Source organism: Somniosus microcephalus, chromosome 2 (assembly GCF_052327205.1).
Source record: "Somniosus microcephalus isolate GS21.2 chromosome 2, FLI_Smic_1.0, whole genome shotgun sequence".
NCBI lineage: Eukaryota > Metazoa > Chordata > Chondrichthyes > Squaliformes > Somniosidae > Somniosus > Somniosus microcephalus.
This window is the reverse complement of record NC_140988.1, coordinates 337,663,998-337,684,304: the sequence shown is the minus strand read 5'-3', so window position 1 is coordinate 337,684,304 and position 20,307 is coordinate 337,663,998. Positions and strand designations below refer to the sequence as shown.

The following is a 20,307-nucleotide window of genomic DNA, read 5'->3' as shown; positions in this document are numbered from 1 at the left end:
CTCTCTGGGTGAAGAAATTCCTCCTCATTTCTGTCCTCAATGGCTTGCCCCTTATCCTTAGTCTGTGACCCCTGGTTCTGGACTCCCCGACCATCGGGAACATCCTTCCTGCATCTAGTCTGTCCAGTCCTGTCAGAATTTTATAAGTTTCAATGAGATCACCTCTCATTCTTCTAAACTCCAGCGAGTATAAGCCCAATCGACCCAATCTCTCCTCACGTCATTCCTGCCATCGCAGGTATCAGCCTGGTGAATCTTCGCTGAACTCCCTCCATGGCAAGAACATCCTTCCTCAGATAAGGCGACCAAAACTGCACACAATACTCAAGATGTGGTCTCACCAAGGCCCTGTACAACTGCAGCAAGACATCCTTGTTCCTCTACTCAAACCCTCTCGCTACGAAGGCCAACATACCATTTGCCTTCTTAACCGCCTGCTGCACACTCCTACCCATATTCACGACTACCCCGTCGACTTTGCCATCTCATGTCTCTTTCTTCCCGTTGTCTCCATCACAAAGGACATCTCTGATCACTTCCTCATATTCCTCACCACTCGCATCCCCCTTCAAACCTTCTGAGTCTACCCCTAGGGAAAAATTTCACCCCCAAGTCACTTACTTTCAAACTCCCAACTGTCTAGCCTTTAGCCCTCTATTCACCACAATACTGCTACAGCTATCAATCTTTTCAGTCATGCCCTTGCCTCCACCTTTGCCCTTGTCCCTAATAAAACCCTTACTCTCTCCCACTTTAGTTGTTCCCTCATCTTTGCACCCCTAAGTCCAAGAGATGCAGATTTGAACGTTTATGACGCACAACTGGTTTAGCCATTCATTGCTAGATCTGACTGGACCTCATCAAGCACTATTGGGGCTCTGCAAAAACTGCTCACGACTGCAGGATCACCCTGGAATGCAAAGACAACCCCGGCTACTTTTCTCCACTACCAGCTGTCTCCGTATACCCCTCTCCCATGCCACTTCCACCCTCCCCTCCAACAACAAATGCGAGGAGATCATGGACTTCTTTGTCTCTGAGATTGAGACCATCTGTTCTGATGCCTTTGCCACATCCCTACCTTCCCTTAGCCCACCAAGCCCTTGCTCGGAGCTCGCATCTTTCTCTGCTATCTCCCATCATGCCGTCTCCAAGCTCAATTTGTCCATGAGACCGACCTCCCGATCTCTTGACCCTATTCCCACTAAACCGCTGATCACTCAACTTCCCTTCTGGCTCCCACATTAGCTGATATTGTTAACAACAACAACGACGTGCATTTATTTAGCACCTTTAACGTAATAAAGCGTCCCAAGGTGCGTCACGGGAGCGATTATCAAACACAATTTGACACCGAGCCACACAAAGATATTAGGGCAGAATCATAATCATAATCAACTTTATTGTCATTGTTAGTGCACAAGTGCAGTACAACGAAATGTAGGCTTGCGGCTCCCGAGAGTGTACATTTTGATTAAGACATTTAACATTCAACATTCATTTGGCTTGTAATACATAAACATAATAAAGTGCATTGGCAGATGTGCAGGCTTTAGAGTTTATTTGTGGCGTTCAGTAGGATGACAGCCCTGGGAAAGAAGCTGTTCCTAAATCTGGTCGTTCGGGTGCGAATGCATCTGTAGCGTCTCCCAGATGGCAGGGGGGCGAACAGACTGTGGCTGGGGTGGGTAGGGTCTTTGATGATGGACCGTGACCTCCGTAAACAGCGTTTCTGGTAGATGTTCCCTATGGTCGGTAGCCAGGTGCCGGTAATGCGTTGGGCAGTTTTGACTACCCGCTGCAGGGCTTTCCGGTCATAGGAGCTACAGCTGCCATACCAAAAGCTTGGTCAAAGAGTTAGGTTTTAAGGAGCGTCTTAAAGGAAGAGAGGCGGAGAGGTTTAGGGAGGGAATTCCAGAGTTTAGGGCCAAGACAGCTGAAAGCACGGCCACCAATGGTGGAGCAATTAAAATAGGGGATGCGCAAGAGGTCAGAATTGGAGGGTTTTAGAGCTGGAGGAGGTTCGAGATATGGAGGGATTTGAAAACCAGGATTAGAATTTTATTTTTGGAGTTGCTAAACCAGGAGTCAATGTAGGTCAGCGAGCGATGGGTGATCGGGGCTTGGTGCGAGTTAGGATACGGGCAGCAGAGTTTTGGATCAGCTCAAGTTACTGGAGGGTGGAAGATGGGAGGCCGGCCAGGAGAGTGTTGGAATCGTCGAGTCTCGGGCGAACAAAGGTTTGGATGAGCATTTCAGCAGCAGATGAGCTGAGGCAGGGGTGGAGTCGAACAATGTTACGGATTTGGAAGTGGGCAGCCTAGGGTCGGAAGCTCATCTCCGGGTCAAATACGATACCAAGGTTGCAAACAGTCTGGTTCAGCCTCAGACAGTTGCCAGGAAGAGGGATGGAGTCGGTGGCTAAGGAACGGAGTTTGTGGCTAGGACCAAAGACAATGGCTTCTATAGACATGTGAAGAGAAAAAGATTGGTGAAGTTAAGCGTAGGTCCCTTGCAGTCAGAATCAGGGGAATTTATAATGGGGAACAAAGAAATGGCAGACCAATTAAATACATACTTTGGTTCTGTCTTCACAAAGGAGGACACAAATAACCTCCCAGAGATGCCGGGGAACATAGGGTCTAATGAGAGGGAGGAACTGAATGAAATCAGTATTTGTAGGGAAATGGTGTTAGGGAAATTGATGGGAATGAAGGCTGATAAATCCCCAGGGCCTGATAATCTACATCCTAGGGTACTTAAGGAAGTGGCCCTAGAAATAGTAGATGAATTGCTGGTCATCTTTCAAAATTCTACAGACTCTGGAACAGTTCCCATGGATTGGATGGTAGCTAATGTAACCCCACTATTTAAAAAAGGTGGTAGAGAGAAAATGGGGAATTATAGACCGGTAAGCCTGACATCGGTAGTGGGGAAAATGCTAGAGTCCATTATAAAAGATGTAATAGCAGAGCACTTGGAAAACAGTGACAGGATTGGACAGTCAACATCGATTTACAAAAGGTAAATCGTGCTTGACTAATCTACTGGAATTTTTTGAGGATGTAACTAGTAGGATAGATAAGGGAGAACCAGTGGATGTGGTGTATTTGGACTTTCAGAACGTTTTCGACAAGGTCCCCCATAAGAGATTAGCGTGTAAAGTTAAGGCACATGGGATTGGGGGTAAGGTACTGACTTGGATAGAGAACTGGTTGGCAGACAGAAAGCAAAGAGTTGGAATAAACAGGTCTTTTTCCGAGTGGCAGGCAGTGACTAGTGGGGTACCGCGGGGATCGGTGCTAGGACCCCAGCTATTCACAATATATATTAATGATCTAGACGAGGGAACTAGATGTAATATCTCCAAATTTGCAGATGACACAAAGCTGGATGGGTGTGTGTGCTGTGAGGAGGATGCAGAGAAACTCCAGTATGATTTGGACAGGTTGGGTGATTGGGCAGATACATGGCAGATGCAGTATAATGTGGATAAATGCAAGGTTATCCACTTTGGTGGCAAAAACAGGAAGGCAGATTATTATCTGAACGGCAATAGATTGGGAAAAGGGGAAGTGCAACGAGACCTGGGTGTCCTTGTGCACCAGTCGCTGAAGGTAAGCATGCAGGTGCAACAGGCGGTTAAGAAGCCAAATGGTATGTTGGCCTTCATAGCGAGAGGGTTCTAGTACAGGAGCAAGAATGTCTTGCTGCAGCTGTACAGGGCCTTGGTGAGACCACACCTTGAGTTTTGTGTGCAGTTGTGGTTGCCTTATCTGAGGAAGGATGTTCTTGCCATGGAGGGAGTGCAGCGAAGATTCACCAGGCTGATACCTGGGATGGCAGGAATGATGTATGAAGAGAGATTGGGTCAATTAGGCTTATATTTGCTGGAGTTTAGAAGAATGAGAGGGGATCTCATTGAAACTTATAAAATTCTAACAGGACTAGACAGACTAGATGCAGGAAGGATGTTTCCGATGGCGGGGGAGTCCAGAACCAGGGGTCACAGTCTAAGGATAAGGGGTAAGCCATTTAGGACAGAGATGAGGAGGAATTTCTTCACCCAGAGCGTGGTGAACCTGTGGAATTCTCTACCACAGAAGGCAGTTGAGGCTAATTCATTAAATATATTCAAGAAGGAGTTAGATATATTTCTTAAGGCTAAAGGGATCAAGGGATTTGGGGAGAAAGCAGGGACAGGGTACTGAATTTGGATGATCAGCCATGATCTCATTAAATGGTGAAGCAGGTGCGAGGGGCCGAATGGTCTACTCCTGCTCCTATTTTCTATATTTCTATGACTTCGGTCTTCCCAATATTTAGTTGGAGGAAATTTCTGCTCATCTAGTACTGGATGTCGGATGATCAGTCTGACAATTTAGAGACAGTGGAGGGGTCGAGAGGTGGTGGTGAGGTAGACCTGGGTGTCAGCAGTATACAGCAGCTTCCTTTCCTCTGGTGCGGTCTCCCTCTTTCAAATCTGGCGTCATCGCCCCTCCTCAAAAAACGCTTGACCCCTCTGTCCTGGCAAACTACCACCTCATCTCCTATCTCCCTTTTCTCTCCAAAGTCCTTGTACATGTTGTCATCTCCCAAATCCATGCCCGTCTTTTACACAACTCCATCCTTTCCAATCAGGTTTCCGTCCCTGCCACAGCACTGAAATGGCCCTAATTAAAGTCACAAATGACTTCATATGTGACTGTGACAGCAGTGCAACATCTCTGCTTATCCTGCTCGACTTGTCTGCAGACTTTTACATGATTGACCACACCATCCTCTTCCAACTCTCCTCCGTTGTCCAGCTCTGTAGGACTGCTCTAGCCGAGCTCTTGCATAGCCAATCGTAGCCAGAGAATCTCCTACAATGGCTTCACTTTCCACCCCTGCACTGTTATCTTCGGAGTTTCCCCAAGGATTTATCCTTTGTTCTCTCCTATTTCTCATCTACCTGCTGATCCTTGACAGCGTTGTCCGAAAACACAATGGCAGTTTCCACATGTACGCTGATGACACATACCTCTACCTCACCGCCACCTCTCTCGACACCTCCACTGCCTCTGTGATGTCAGACTCTGACATCCAGTCTTGGATGCACCATAATTTCCACCAATTAAACAATAGGAAGACTGAACCCATTGTCTTTGGCCCCTGCCACAATCTCCCTAGCCACCGATTTTATCCCCCTCCCTGGCCACAGGCTGAACCAGTGTGTTCCCATGCTCCGCGTCCTATTTGACCCTGAGCTGAGCTACCAATCCCATATCCTCTCCATCACAAAGACTGCCTCATTCCACCGCCATAGAACGCCTCATTCCACCTCCATAATATCACCCGTCTCTGTTGTGACACTATGGTGGTGGTTACGTTTTGTTGATTGATACAAAGTATAACGGCAACAAATCAGAATTGAAAAGGTAGGGAGCATGTGAATCCAGAACAAGGAATGTGGTTAGAAAACTGCTAATGAGAACCTAGTAAGGGCTTCTGAAAATGTCTAAACTTGAAGGACCAGTCAGGAGAACTTGGCAATAAAAACAAATTATGAAAATCTATGATTCTTAAAGAAAATGAATCAATCAAATCATTCAAATGCTTTTTGAAATAATTTTCTTGGGCCATTTTTGTTCCATAACTGAAATTTCTAATGCCCAAAATGTTTTGAATGAAGTAAAAACATTAAAGTTACATGCGTCACAATAACAAGATTAAATTTAACCTGACGTGCTTTGTGTGCCTTTTAATACCTTTGTTCAAGTTTTAACTTAAGGCCTCAGCCTCTCTCAAAAGCATGGGCTTCAACTGAATATTTTCCCCAAGAACAACTGAAGGGAGTTACCAACTACATCTGCATTCTGAGCACGTGCCATTTGCAGAATTTCTCCATATGCATCATAGTGCCTCCTGTGAAGATTATTGAGACAAAAAAAACCATAGAAACAACTCAGAGCCAATAAGCGATTTTAAAAAAACTCTGGAAAATTCCTCTTCCCCCCACCCCCGCCCCCCCCCGGCAATGAAAACCAGTTCACCAAGAACGATAAAGAAAGAAAGGCTTGCTTTTATATAACGATCTCAGGACTTTCCCCCCCCACACCACCTCCCCACCCCCAAAAGCACTTTACAGCCAATGAAGTACTTTTTGAAGTGGAGTCACTGTTGTAATGTAGGAAATGCAGCAGCCAATTTGCGCACAGCAAGCTCCCACAAACAGCAGTGTGATAATGACCAGATAATCTGTTTTTGTTATGTTGATTGAGGAATAAATATTGGCCAGGACACCGGGGAGAACTCCCCTGCTCTTCTTCGAAATAGTGCCGTGGGATCTTTTGCGTCCACCTGAGGGGTAGACGGGGCCTCGGTTTAACGTCTCATCCGAAAGACGGGGGTGAGAGAGAGAAACAGAAATACGATCTATAAAGACACTTGCCTTCCATATGATGCGATCTCTGCCCAAGTCAGGAACTGCTCCAGCTCCCTCTTCGAGGCATGCAGAGTCACCCAGCACAGCAGCTGGCAATGTATTCCACAGGCTCGATTCTTCAATTCTCTGGGAAAAGAAGAACCACCAAACATCCAATCTATTCCTACCCTCGCATAGTTTGAACCCTGGTCTGAGTAATCTATCAATAGGGACACTATCCAGGCTTTTGAATATTTTATAGACCTCTATCATGACTCAAATACATAAATAATTTTGTCTCTAACTCATAATTGCACTATTGTAGACTTTCAATAAATTGAATTCAAGGTATTATTGTAAATTAAGTTTCAGGCCCAATGTTCTTTCGGCTGTGCAATAAAATATGATTCTCTGAATAATAACCACTTGTATGTACAGGAAACTCTCTTTTATCCGGCACCGACGGGACCAGCGTGGTGCCGGTTGATCAAAAAGTCCGGATTACAGAGAGGTATACTTACCAAGGTACGAGAGCCCCGTACACAGCCACAGATCCGGGCGTTCCTGTTGCATGGCAACAGGTGCAGGAACCCCGGTTACACGGCCACAGATCCAGGAACCCCGGTTACACGGCCACAGATCCAGGAACCCCGGTTACATGGCCACAGATCCAGGAACCCCGGTTACACGGCCACAGATCCAGGAACCCCGGTTACACGGCCACAGATCCAGGAACCCCGGTTACACGGCCACAGATCCAGGAACCCCGGTTACACGGCCACTAATATGAAGTAAAACTGAACCTACTCCTGAATTTTGCCGGTTAAGAGAGATTTCCGGTTATTTAGGTGCCGGTAAAAAGAGAGTTTCCTGTAACTGCTTCAACTTTTAAGTGCTAGACCTTAATTCTTACTGTTACTCTGGCCTACTTCTAAATTAAGTACCAGGCCTGTCCTGACCTAGGCCTCATGCTTTTATTCACAATGTTTTTATTTTAAAATCCCATTGCGCTGTATAAAAGTAATTTAAGTCCAAAGCTCTTGCAACATTAGCATTTTTCTGTGTGAACGCTATTACCTGCTGATAGATTCTCACTGGGAGGTCACGGTGGCTAAATTTTATTGCAGTAGCGTGTGATTTATTTTTTTTGGAATGTGCCTAGTTGTTTTAATAGCCAATTAGAAAGGATGTTTTGCACAATGTGATTTGGTGAGGAATTTAAAAATGAAAATAACAAATTAGAAAACAAAAGTACTGTTAATGACTGAGAAGAAACGTGGCACCATAGTCTGTGTGTGTGTAGTCCTCATTTATTGAAACATTACATTACTGTAAATTGTTTATAGTTCTGCTTTGGAAAATATAACTTGCTCCCCTGCGAACACTCCTTCCTAAATAGCCAGTAGGTGACTTTTTCCCAGTCCTCTTGAATGACTTATGGTAATATTAACTTGATTTGAATCTATAAGCCTATTGAGAAGTGTTTTATCTTCAAGATTTCTTTTCAGTAAAGGTATTCAGAAAATTACTGCTTAACAGCTTACATTTTCACTGGGATAAGTAAGATTTTCAAATATAGTTGCTCTTTGGGAGTCTGCCATGTTCAGTAAAAAATGTCCTGCTTTGTCATGGTTTCAATTTTTTCTAATGTTGTTGTGTTTCAGAAAACAATTATACCAAATTCATCACTTTAAAAAAAAAAAAAAATTGCAACTTTTTTGGGGAAATGACTTTTTTGTTAGTACCATAGAAATTCAAGGTTTTGAAAAGTTATCATGACCAGCAATGATTTGGAGTATTAATCCTTTTAAATCAAAGACAGGGAGTGATGCAAACTGAAATAACTGTCAGTATTGTATTCTTGAATCTTGTACATTGTTGCAGTCCTTTATAAATTGCTAACAATTCTTTTCTCTTACTTTGACAGGTCTGAACAGGGCCATTTGTCGCCAGTACCATGTCCAGTTTTTTGGAGAAGCCCCAGAAAGAGCCTGGATTTTTGAAAAGAGTATGATACCCTTTGAAGATGCTCATCAATATGATGAGTTGGTCCAAGAGAGTGCCAAACATGCAAGTACCAAGGCAGAGAAAAACAAGGTAGAAATTCCCCTTGGACACATTTTAAAGCATTGAGATTTTACAGTGCATCTTTCCTATGACACACACACGTTTTGTTCCCAGAAATCTAGTCCAATTTGTTTGACATTCTCTCTGAACACCTTCGTCCTAATGTTTGTTTTCTGCTCTTCACATGATAAAATAATTATTTTCTTCCCCTTTACTTCCAACATTGGATTTGTCGTTCTTGCTGAAACTCTTGTCAGTGTAGCATTGACTGGTTTAGGGTTTTCCCACCATCTAGTCTCCAATGACCAGCAGCTAAAAAGTGGTCATTGACTTGGGTGACCAAACCTTGTTGCAGTGTCCGAGATCAGTATTGGAGTGCTTTATAAACATCTCCTTTTGGCCTCAAACATAATTGGCTCAGAATTTTTATTCTATTTTGTAAACTATATAAAATGCTCAGATAAAAATGAAATCTTTTTTTCTGCCTTTTCTAAATTTCCCATCTTCTTTGGCATAGTACACGCGTGGATATTGCAGTTCTATATTGAGTGGGTCATTTGTGTCCTTCTTCCCTTCCTTTGTCCTCTCTTTCCCTCCCGCTCCCTTCTCACTCTTCTATCTTTCCGCCCCCGCCCCCCCACCTCTTTCTCCCCTTTTTTTGTTTCTGCTTTGAGTTTTCCAAACCCCTCTCTCACAAACAAGTTAACATTTTCCTATTCATTTCTACTGATTTTTTTCCTGTGATGTGGGCCATTCTGGTGAATTCTGAGTATTGTAATTCCATAGGAGCAGAGTGAAAACTACTACTCTCATCATGCATCATTCTTCCAGTTTGGCAGGTGGATAAGCCCTGAAGTTCAGCCTCAAGCACAGTGTATTCATGCCAAATTCTGAATTTGAGTCCCTGCTATTGCAAGTGAGATCCGCCTGGGGGTTAGCTTTGCTTGTGGTAATGAAACCTGCCTGGAGTCATACATAAATACTGTCTCGCTGAATCTTTCCACATATTGCACCTTCTGGTTAATATGCTCATTGCCGCAACAGCTTTATTGCTGTAACATTTTATGTCCGTATGCGAGTTGAAATGTGTTTTTTTTTTTAAGTCTATCCCAAGGAGCTTTGAACTCCTGTAGAGTTAAATGGAGATTTCTACCAACTTAGCAATTTAGTTACTATCGATCCCATGTAGGCGCTCGCTCGATCGTTTGTGATCAAATGTGTAATGCGTTTAGAATGTGAGGTATAAAACCCATCCCTAGCAGGTCAAAGGAGGTTCCTTTAGCAGTTTACCAATTATAACGTGTCCTTAGAGAATGAAATAACTCTCTTTGTTTTTCAGCTCCTAAAACCAATTCCTGCCAAAATTCGTGTTCAGTGGGATGTAGGTATTGCCCAAGCTAAAGAAGCACTGGCAATGAACCTCGAGGATCGAAAAGCTAAATACACCTTTGTTTATGATCATGACCGTCCACTACTACCGCCTCAGGTTGCAAAGGAAGCTGGGGTTCCTGTTGAACTTATTGAGGACAGGAAATGGCCAACTGAGGAATTCCCTAGTACCAAGGAAAATCTCACCGACAGTAAAGGAACTAGGAGGCGAAGAAACAGCAGTGCACCAAATAAAAGGCGGTGTTCAAAGCCGTATGAACCTAAGACCCCTGCAAAGCAGTGTGTAAATAGGACTGTAGATTGTACTGAAGGTTCTGCTCAAAGTCAGTCAACTGACAGGACATCTTGTAGATCATCAGACTCTGAGAGTGGTACAGGCTCCCCCGTGGCTAAGAGAAAACAAGGAGTCCCCACTCAGCGGACCAGGAAATGTGACACTGCCTTCGCTCAGTTCATGGCCTTTTGTCAGAAACACAGAGATGAGGTTTGTGTATTAAAAGCTTACTTGCCAAGTAAAGTTGTATAAATACTTGCATTCGCACTTGATTTCTGTCTCTGAAAGGCTATCCAATTTCAGAGTTGTCTCTATACTCTGGCAGTACAGGGTAGGTGGGCAGTACTAGGAGTACAGTATTTAATATTTAGCACTGAAGATTTGTCTAGGCACTGTATTAAGAGACAATGCCTAATTGGGGGAATTGGAAAGAAAGCACTATTACCTGAAAAGATAATACCAAATAGAAGCTGGCTTGTGTTTAGCACTAAAATGCATGTGCTGATATAGCCTGGATTATGAGTTCTGACCTGACTTTGATTGTTAATGACACACAATTGGTTATTAAAATTTCATATCAATTGGCAACATGGATGGCATTAGTGCAGCTCGTACCTTCGTAGTTTCCAATGATGAAAAGAAAATGAAAAGAGTAGAATGTTATTTCTGTTTGGATACTATTGGGAATAATTAAATGCACTTAAAACTGCTGGTGAGGATGAAATGTTTAGAAATGTTGCGGATAACCATCTGAAAGATTATATTCGTAGAATCTTTCCGTTGGAAGACTGAAGTTAGCCAATTCCACGCATGGAATTTGCATCAGGAATGGACAAAACTTTGGAGATGGGGCATTTGTTATTAGCCATTGTTAGTGAGTGTGTTTCCCCTGTATAAGCAGAAGTTCTGTTTTATCACTAGAACAAAAGGAGAAATTGGAAGAAATGTTTCCATACAGTGAGATATTTAGACCATGGAATGCTTTACTACAAGTGGCTATTGAGGCAAAGACTGTAATATAATTTAAAAAGGAAAAGACAACCATTAAATGACTTGGAGAAGAGGCAGGGAAATGGGATTACAGGAGCTTGCTCCAGGTAAAGAGCGAGCATCAGCACAGGCACCATGGCCCAAATGATCACCTGCTGTGCTAGAATTTCTGTGTTCATAAACGGCAAACCCCAGTTGATGCTGCCCAATCTCCCCTCAGTACATACAAGCAGTCTTCTGCACTGAAAATGAAATGAACTTAATCTTGGCAGAAACACATTCCCAGGAAGAAAATTATTTTGCAAATAATTATGTAATTTGTAAAAGAGTATATTGAATAAAATATTGCTTGACATAGTTGGTTTGAAATGGGGCATGAGCAGGTTAAATTTTTCAAATTAAATTAATGTTGCATATCTACTTCATGTTTATCATCTTCCTCCATAACTTTGTGTGTGTGTGTGTTAGTTAATGCACGTTTCCTATTGTATAAAACATCCATTCGTGATTCGTGCTTTCATCCCTGTCTACCCCATTTTGAAGCATCCTGTCCTTGTGCCATGCCTACATTTTCCAGTAAGAATCCATGCACGATGATCAGCAGTCAGATCTATAGTTGATTTGTTTCTTTCTCTTTCATCATGTTTGCCCCTAACCACCAGGCTGGTGATATCTAATTCAGTGCATATCAATTGAATCTCTGACCTTTCTGGTCTGCGTGGTTGAGTGCCATTCCTTTATAGTGCGTTTATCCATCGGGGAGCAACTTCTGCTATTCGTGGGCCGATAGCTTGGATTATGCCTCTGTGTAATGGTGCCTGACCTCTCTGTTTTGCACTTCCTTCTGATTGCATGGCCATGGTTGTTAATTTATGTCGAGAATTGCAGGTGCCAACCACTGTGTTGAAATTCAGAACTTTGCATCACCCTAAAAGTGGCCTTGCATAGATTGGCACTATAATGTTGACTGCAAACCTTTACAAGTGTTCTTTATAGAGTTTCAGCTTTATTGTGCAATATTTTGAGCAATAGGTGTGAATTCTTTTCTAGCAATAAGAGTTTGTGTTCACTTGAACCAAGAGCAAAATAATTCTGAAATGCTTTTCCATTTGCAGTTGGCTGAGGAGCATCCAGATGCTTCTGGTGAGGAGATTGAAGAGCTGCTCGAGTCTCAATGGGCTATGCTCAGTGATAAACAGAGAGCACGCTACAATACCAAGTTCTCTATGGTAACCCCAGTAACGGAGCACAAATCTCCTGTATCGGGTTCAGGTAAGTGTAAATTATCCGTTGTAACTGGTGCTAAAGTTTTATTACATAGAAACATAGAAGATAGGAGCAGGAGTAGGCCATTCGGCCCCTCGAGCCCGCTCTGCCATTTCATGAGATCATGGCTGATCATCCAAATTCAGTACCCTGTCCCTGCCTTCTCCCCATATCCCTTTAGCCTCAAAAAATATATCCAACTCCTTGAATATATTTAATGAATTGGCCTCAACTGCCCTGTGTGGCAGAGAATTCCACAGGTTCACCACTCTCTGGGTGAAGAAATTCCTCCTCATCTCAGTCCTAAATGGCTTACCCCTTAACCTTAGACTGTGACTCCTGGTTCTGGACTCCCCCACCATCGGGAACATCCTTCCTGCATCTAGTCTGCCTAGTCCTGTTAGAATTTTATACGTTTCAATGAGATCCCCTCTCATTCTTCTAAACTCTAGCGAATATAAGCCCAATCGACCCACTCTCTCCTCATACGTCGTTCCTGCCATCCCAGGTATCAGCCTGGTGAATCTTCGCTGCACTCTCTCCATGGCAAGAACATCCTTCCTCAGATAAGGCGACCAAAACTGCACACAGTACTCAAGATGTGGTCTCACCAAGGCCCTGTACAACTGCAGCAAGACATCCTTGCTCCTGTACTCGAATCCTCTCGCTATGAAGGCCAACATACCATTTGCCTTCTTAACCGCCTGCTGCACCTGCATGCTTACCTGCAGCGACTGGTGCACAAGGACACCCAGGTCTCGTTGCACTTCCCCTTTTCCCAATCTATTGCTGTTCAGATAATAATCTGTCTTTCTGTTTTTGCCACCGAAGTGGATAACCTCGCATTTATCCACATTGGGCAGATGCATGGCAAATGCAGTATAATCACCCAACCTGTCCAAGAGATGGGCAGTTGCTTCAAACATAACATTTTGGTTTAAAAGCAAATTGTCAAAGTAGAACATTCCGAGAATAATAAAATACAAGGACAGAAATGATATTTCTGAGCCCTTCAGTGAGAAGGTGCAGAGATACAGGATGGAATTTTAACCTAACCCGTCCATCGGAAAACTGACGGAATCGGGTAGAATGTCGGTTTTACATTGAATACAATGGAGAGTAAAATCGGGTGAGGTGTAAAACCAGCGTTGCACCTGATCCCATCAGTCTCCAGGCGGGCAGTTAGGTTAAAATTGCCCCCACAGTGTCTGTCTCCGTATAGTATTGTTCTCTGAATGTTCTACATTAATACAGTATAATTTAGGTATTTATTCTGCATAATATTCAACAAAATTTCACACTCGTGATGTTTACTATAATGCTCATGGAAATCATTTTTATTTCGGCTTCCAGGTTAATAAGGTACTTCTCGACAAGGGGGCAAACCATTAATGTTTAGATAGAATGGACAGATATTTATTGAAAATGTAATTGGAGTTTTTTTTTAATACTGGGCACGCAATTTTCTTTCCATTTACGTTAGACGAGTTGATGGCAGCCTTCAGTCTCCCTTCTAAGTCCCAGTGCATCCAGCGTTAGAAATTAACCATAATGTTCTGATCTAGTGAGATGAAAGCATAAATGTACAATCCTCCAGAAACAGTTTTCCCCATTCATTATTCTACTACATTGCAGACTATGAAAGAAACTTACTGATACACAGATAACCAATCTTAATTGTGCTTCTCTCTGCATCACATCTATCCTGCTGATTTAAATGGCTTTTTGTTCTATCGAAATAGCTTTTGTTTCATACTGCACTGAAAGTAATCGGGTACTAGTAGAATGCAAGAAATAGGTAGCAAGTGGCCCAAAGCATGAATTCAGATTTTTCTCTTCTCCCAAATACTGTCCCAATAGGTTTTTCAGCAGCATCTCCTGGGCCAACCAGACGCAAAGTGCTGCAGGAATCTCCAAAAAGAACAACTAGATCGAGTGGTAGGTTGAAGGAAATTTTTCTTGCGGTTAGTTGTTTTACATGTGGTTTAGTCGACTGCATTGAACGTTTTAAAAATAATATTGAGCTTTCACATTTGACCGGCCTTACCCGTGTGATCAAAGTATTTATATAGACTATGTAAATTACAAATGGCTAACATTTGCATAACCATATAAGTTGCTGGTTCAATTTCAGGAATGCCGTCACAACTATCAGGCATGATTATCAAATTTGTAATTTAAAACAAAACTGAAATGGAAATTTTGAAATGATTAAGGAACTTTTACATGAAACTAGCTTATCTCCTGTGGCATTGCTCAGAGTAAGCCAGGCGTTCCGCTGTTGCTGGGGTAGGTGTGGTGCACACTTCCGTTGAAAGGATTTGGAAAGAGGTTTGTCACACATTTGTGCAGAGAGTGAAGTAAGTGTATTTTTATTGATTGTTTTGTGGCTAAGTAAATAGTGTTCTCCTTACCAACTTTAGGTACATGAATAAAGAAATCGGTTTTCTTTGCATGTTATTTCTATAACTCTGTCATGTAACATGGTGGGGTTGGGGGGCGGGTGACTCAGGACCAGATAACTACGTCATTCTTTTGTACTGTAGAGTGGTGTAGGGCATGAGTGCAAATTGGCAATGTGTTCAATTGTTAATCCTGTTGAGAGAGAACGAAAGGCAACTAAGGAACCCCATACACCTGAACCCGGATCTGCACTTTGGAAGTAAACATCAAAGGAAGATCGTATTCCTGAGAGTGGGTGAGGCAAGTGATTCGGGAACTCAGGATGCAATCTCTAGAACAATTTGCTGCTTTAATAAACACATTGTATAAATAAACAACCCCTTGTTTACCTCTAAAGTTTTTGCTTTAGGTTGTTTTGATCTTTTACAGAAAAATGTACACCAGATTCCTCTCGGCTTTCCAGTTGTCCATCACTGGTCGAAGGAGGCAGGCTTACAAACAGCAAATCTTGGCTTTCTCTGGAAATGCTCACTTATAATAAAATACTACTGATGTGTGCCTCCCTGTTTCTTTTCGCCCACTCCTCCTGAGCTCCCATGTGTGGTGGTATTCCATTACACTCTGAAAGGTCTAATCCTCAACTGGAACTCTGGAACCAAAATGAGGGGCTTGTCATAACTGGTGGATTCAATTGCAAGTAGATACGTATTTAATTCACTGACTGTGAACAAATCAAAAACAGATTGATTTAGTTGGTAAATACCAGCGAGGAACAGGTAAGGAATATTATCTGGTTTGATAACTTCCCATGTGGTAAGGGTTTACGTGCCTAAGGCTCCTTGGTTCTCCTGCATTATCTCTCCGCCTGATCAGCAATTGAACACATTACTGCTTACCCTCAGGCCCTACACCCTCTCCAGGACAAATTGACATTGACCTGTACAGCAGTCACTTGGGAGAAGCCATTTCATTAGCGGGGGAAAAAAACTACAAAAAGCCAGCTCCGGTCCAGTTAGGTATTCCAAATTGACCCAGGAGTCTGGCTTCCCAGAAAATGTTTTCCAGGAAGTGACCATTCTGAGTAAGAATAAGAATTTTTTGTGGATTTCTTTTAAGTTTTCCTTTTACTTAACTTTTAATATACTTTCAGGTAGGTTTAAAAAAATTCAAGACTATTGACTCAAAGAACTTCACAAAATTATTTTACCAACTTGATTGTGTTGTTTCTACTATTTGCCAATTCAGAAATGGCAGGCTTGAAAAGAAATTTTCTTCAACTTGTTCCTCATGGTACTTACTGGCGGAATATAACTGTGCTTTTGATTCAATCACATTCAGTTGAATATTGATTGCTAGCTTAACAGAAGTCCTCATTTTAACCAATCAGTAATTTTGGCTGACAAACTTGTGACTCTTTCAAGTGTGACACCTTTGGAAGGCATGATACAAGAGACTTGAACTGGACACACGATTTTTAAATATGTAAATGCTTATAGTCTGAGGGAGCAGCACTCAGCCATAGATGTGAGTTTCCATGCGCCACATTTGTATTTGTTAAGTGCCACAGTCCTGGGAGAAATCTTTTCATTAAAGAGATAATGGAGATGAACAGTTGTAGTGACTCATGAAAATTGGGGCTCCAATGCCATTGGGTCTCTGGAGGCGGAGTGCTGCTAATGGCAGTAGAGCTGCGGGCCTGCCATCAATTTATTGAACTTAAAGGTACTTGATTTGTGACAAGTTAGTATCAAGCCCAAAATCAAACACTTCACCTAATTTGGATAACTGTTCCTCACTAAGCTCATTTAAAGAAAGAATTTGTATTTATAAAGCACCGAATCACATCCTCACGACATCCCAAAGCGTTTCATAACCAATTAATTGCTTTAGTTCTGTAGGCAAAAGCAGCAACCAATTTGTGCAAAGTGAGGCCCCACAAACAATGAGATGATGACCTTTTTGTTCAGTGCTGTCTGAGGGACAACCGAGATGGGAGAATGCTGGCCAGGACACCAGGAGAACTCTGATCTTCAATTAATGCCATGGGTTCTTTTATGTTCACCTGAATAGGCAGACAGTGATGGTCCAGTTCAATGCCTCATTCGAAAGACGGCAGCTCTGGCATTGGAGCACTCCCTCAGTACTGCACAGAATGGCAGCCTTGATTGTGCACTCAAGTCCTGGAGTGGGATGCTTGAACCCTTCCAATTCAGACAAAATTGGTACAAACTAAGCCAAGCTGTTAACTGCTCTTTATTTCTTTTTCCAGTTAGTTCAGAATCAACTAGGCAAAGAAGACTATCTAGGAAAATAATAGATTACAGGGAGGACTCTCCAGAGCGAATTGGCTCAAGCAAGAGGTTAAAGCGAAACTACTATGAGGATGAAAAGGTACTTGCTCATTTAGAATCTCGCCTACAAAAACTGTTGTGCAGCATATGTAATTCCCCCAGTCTTTTTTTAAAAAAAGGAAGGGTTACATTTTCTATGTGCTTCGAGTGTTGGGCACCCCCACGCGGTACATCATAATTAGAGCTAGCTATAATGGCCCATAAATTCCGTTCCCTATGGGTGTGTACGCGCTGTGTACTCACCTGTAGGGCCAACGGAAGTGCCGGTTTTACGCATGCGCTGGAAACCGGAACTTCCGTTCTGTGAAGAAAGGGCTTCACAGGTCAGACGCCTGCGCCAGATAGGCAGCGCGTACGGCTGCAACTTCCGTTTTTTTAACAGTTGCTTCAGCCCAGGTAAGTCTGAAACAGCTGCGCCTAGAAAAGCAGGCGCAAGGCCTGCTTTTAACAAGGTAAGAGTGAAGAAAGTAAAAGAAAAACATTTTTTCCATTGATTTATCATTTTAAAATACTTTAAAGAAAGGTAAGTTTATTTTTAGCCCTGTTAAAAACTTTAATTTTTTTCAGAAATTTAAATTTTTGTTTAAAATAGTTAATTTATGTAATTTATAGTCATTTTAAAAATGTGATGGTTTTTAAAAAAAAATTATTTGAAGTTTTATTTATGTTTTGGGGCTGATCTCTATTCATAGATTTGGCAGGTCTTCCTGTCAAATCTATGAATGGAGATTCCCTGCTCTGATTGGCTCCCCATGGCCCACGTAAACCCAGGGACGCTGCGATCTAGCTTCGCCCCTGGGATACACATGCCCTGCACACAGGCAGTTTGAGGATGCACATCAACGGAATTCTGCACCTCCCGGGAGCCCTCCGGTCCAGGCGCAGATTTTTCAGGATCGCAGCCCTCCGCCCGCAGGAGGGCTGCGAACGGAATTTCTGGGCCACTATCTTTTATATGTAGGTAGAATTTGGAAGGTAGCATAACGACTTTTTTAAAAAAACACCGCGGAGCCTGGGTACAATGGCATATTCAATCCAGCCTAATGAAATCTCTTCTGTCTGATAATTGTAAAGGTCCTACATTTGATCAGTCTCAATCCAGTTCCTAGGGCATGAACAGCCTCTGATTAGCATGAATTCACAATATCAGTCTGATGCCACAGGATGCCTGGCATGGGAAGCGAAAAAATGTTACTTTAGTATATTAGGGATGATGTCCTGATGTTGAGGTAGAGTCGAGGGAACTTTATCTGCATCTAACTGTGCTTAATATAACTGAGCTGAGGGAGTGCGCTTAATGCTGACACGAGGTGGATAATTTTAACCTAACTCGGCCGGTGGGAAACTGGCATGATTGGATCGACCGCCCATTTTACGCACTGCCAGATTTTACTTTCCATTGGAAAGTTTCCCACCGGGCCAGCTGGGTTAAATTTGCCTCCTGGGTGTTTGAATTTTTAAGTGTTCCATTTCCACCACCAACATCCCTCACCTTGATTAAGCTCAAAGTTCACACTTTTTTTTGTTTGTCCCAGTTGTTGGTAATCCTAAATTTAAATTTTGGGGTCTTAAACCAGTTTCCAAATGGCTAACTTTACTTCTAAGAAACTGAGTTTGTTTTGTTTATGTGCTGAAATCTTCCTCTGAACAACTCATGGCTTTCCATAAGACACAAGTCCCTGCAAAGCTTGAATGTTACTCTCCTATCTGGGGAGGCTTTTCTAACACTTGTCTTGCACTCCTGAACATATAAATAGAGCTTGTCATCTGATAGGCAAGATCTTTCTCCTCCAGTCTCCAACCTCTCTCCCTTTCCCTGCAATTCAGGCAGTTTATCCAAAATTGCCCTTTACTTTTTCTTCCATGATCTAAGGGATTAATTCCTTAAAGTTTTGGTGCCATAAAGACCATTCCTTTTACTGGCATGTCCTTCTGAGGTCCTCCCAACTGGCTGGTAGAATAATAGGCACATTATCAATATGCTTGATGCTTCTAGCTCCATCCTTCCTAATCTTGATATGCAACCCATGCAAAGTGAACAAAACTGATTTACCAAGACTATCTTCACTAGCTTTGATTGTCACGTTGGGAGGAGAGGTGAATAAAATTTACTAGTTCATAGAATCATAGAAATTTACAGCACAGAAGGAAGCCATTCGACCCATTGTGTCTGTGCCGGCTGAAAGAGCTACCCATCCTAACCTCAATTTCCAGCTCTTGGTCCGTAGCCTTGTAGGTTAGGGCACTTCAGGTGTATATCCAAGTACGTTTTAAATGTGATGAGGGTTTCTGCCTCTAACACCCTTTCAGGCAGTGAGTTCAAGACTCCCACCACCCTCTGGGTGAAAAAAGTTCTCCTTAACTCCCCTCTAATCCTTCTACCAATTACTTTAAATCTATGCACACTGGTTATTGACCTCTGCTAGGGGAAATAGGTCCTTCCTATCCACTCTTATCGAGGCCTCTCATGATTTTATACATCCCAACCAAGTCTTCCCAGGCTCCGCGGTGTTTTTTTTAAAAAGTCGTTATGCTACCTTCCAAATTCTACCTACATATAAAAGATAGTGGCCCAGAAATTCCGTTCGCAGCCCTCCTGCGGGCGGAGGGCTGCGATCCTGAAAAATCTTCCAAAGGAAACAAGCCCAGCCTATCCAACCTTTCATAGCTAAAATTCTCCAGTCCTGACGTCCTCGTAAATCTCCTCTGTACCCTCTCTAGTGCAATCACATCTTTCCTGTAATCTGGTAACCAGAACTGAGCACAGTCGTCTAGCTGTGGCCTAACTAGTGTTTTATACAGTTCAAGCATAACCTCCCTGCTCTTACTTTCCTTTATTAACTGAGGCATAGAATATATCACGTATGCCTTCTTAATCACCTTATCTAGCTGTCCTGCTACCTTCAGGGATCTGTGGACATGCACTCCAAGGTCCCTCTGTTCCTCTGAACTTCTCAGTATCCTTCCATTTATTATGTATTCCCTTGTCTTGTTGGCCCTCCCCAAATGCAGTACCTCACACTTCTCTGGATTGAATTCCATTTGCCACTTTGCTGCCCACCTGACCAGTCCATTGATATCTTCCTGTAGTCTACAGCTTTCTCCCTCACTATCAACCACACAGCCAATTTTTGTATCATCTGCAAATTTCTTAATCATGC

The 20,307-nt window shown here is 42.7% G+C and overlaps 1 protein-coding gene across 9 annotated transcripts in view; it reads left to right on the top strand.

Moving 5' to 3' along the window:
• Nucleotides 1-20,307, top strand: part of LOC147123631 (histone-lysine N-methyltransferase NSD2-like) — a 101,873-nt gene that overhangs the window by 25,519 nt on the left and 56,047 nt on the right. For all 9 annotated transcript variants that reach the window (XR_015074968.1, XR_015074966.1, XR_015074969.1 and 6 more), the window contains 5 exons: nucleotides 8,334-8,503; nucleotides 9,813-10,346; nucleotides 12,242-12,398; nucleotides 14,253-14,330; nucleotides 17,065-17,186. Coding sequence is in view for 1 of the 9 variants with exons in the window: in XM_085975413.1 (XP_085831539.1) it covers nucleotides 8,334-8,503; nucleotides 9,813-10,346; nucleotides 12,242-12,398; nucleotides 14,253-14,330; nucleotides 17,065-17,186 (1,061 nt within the window). In the remaining 8 variants the exon portion in view is untranslated. The remainder of the gene's footprint in view (nucleotides 1-8,333; nucleotides 8,504-9,812; nucleotides 10,347-12,241; nucleotides 12,399-14,252; nucleotides 14,331-17,064; nucleotides 17,187-20,307) is intronic.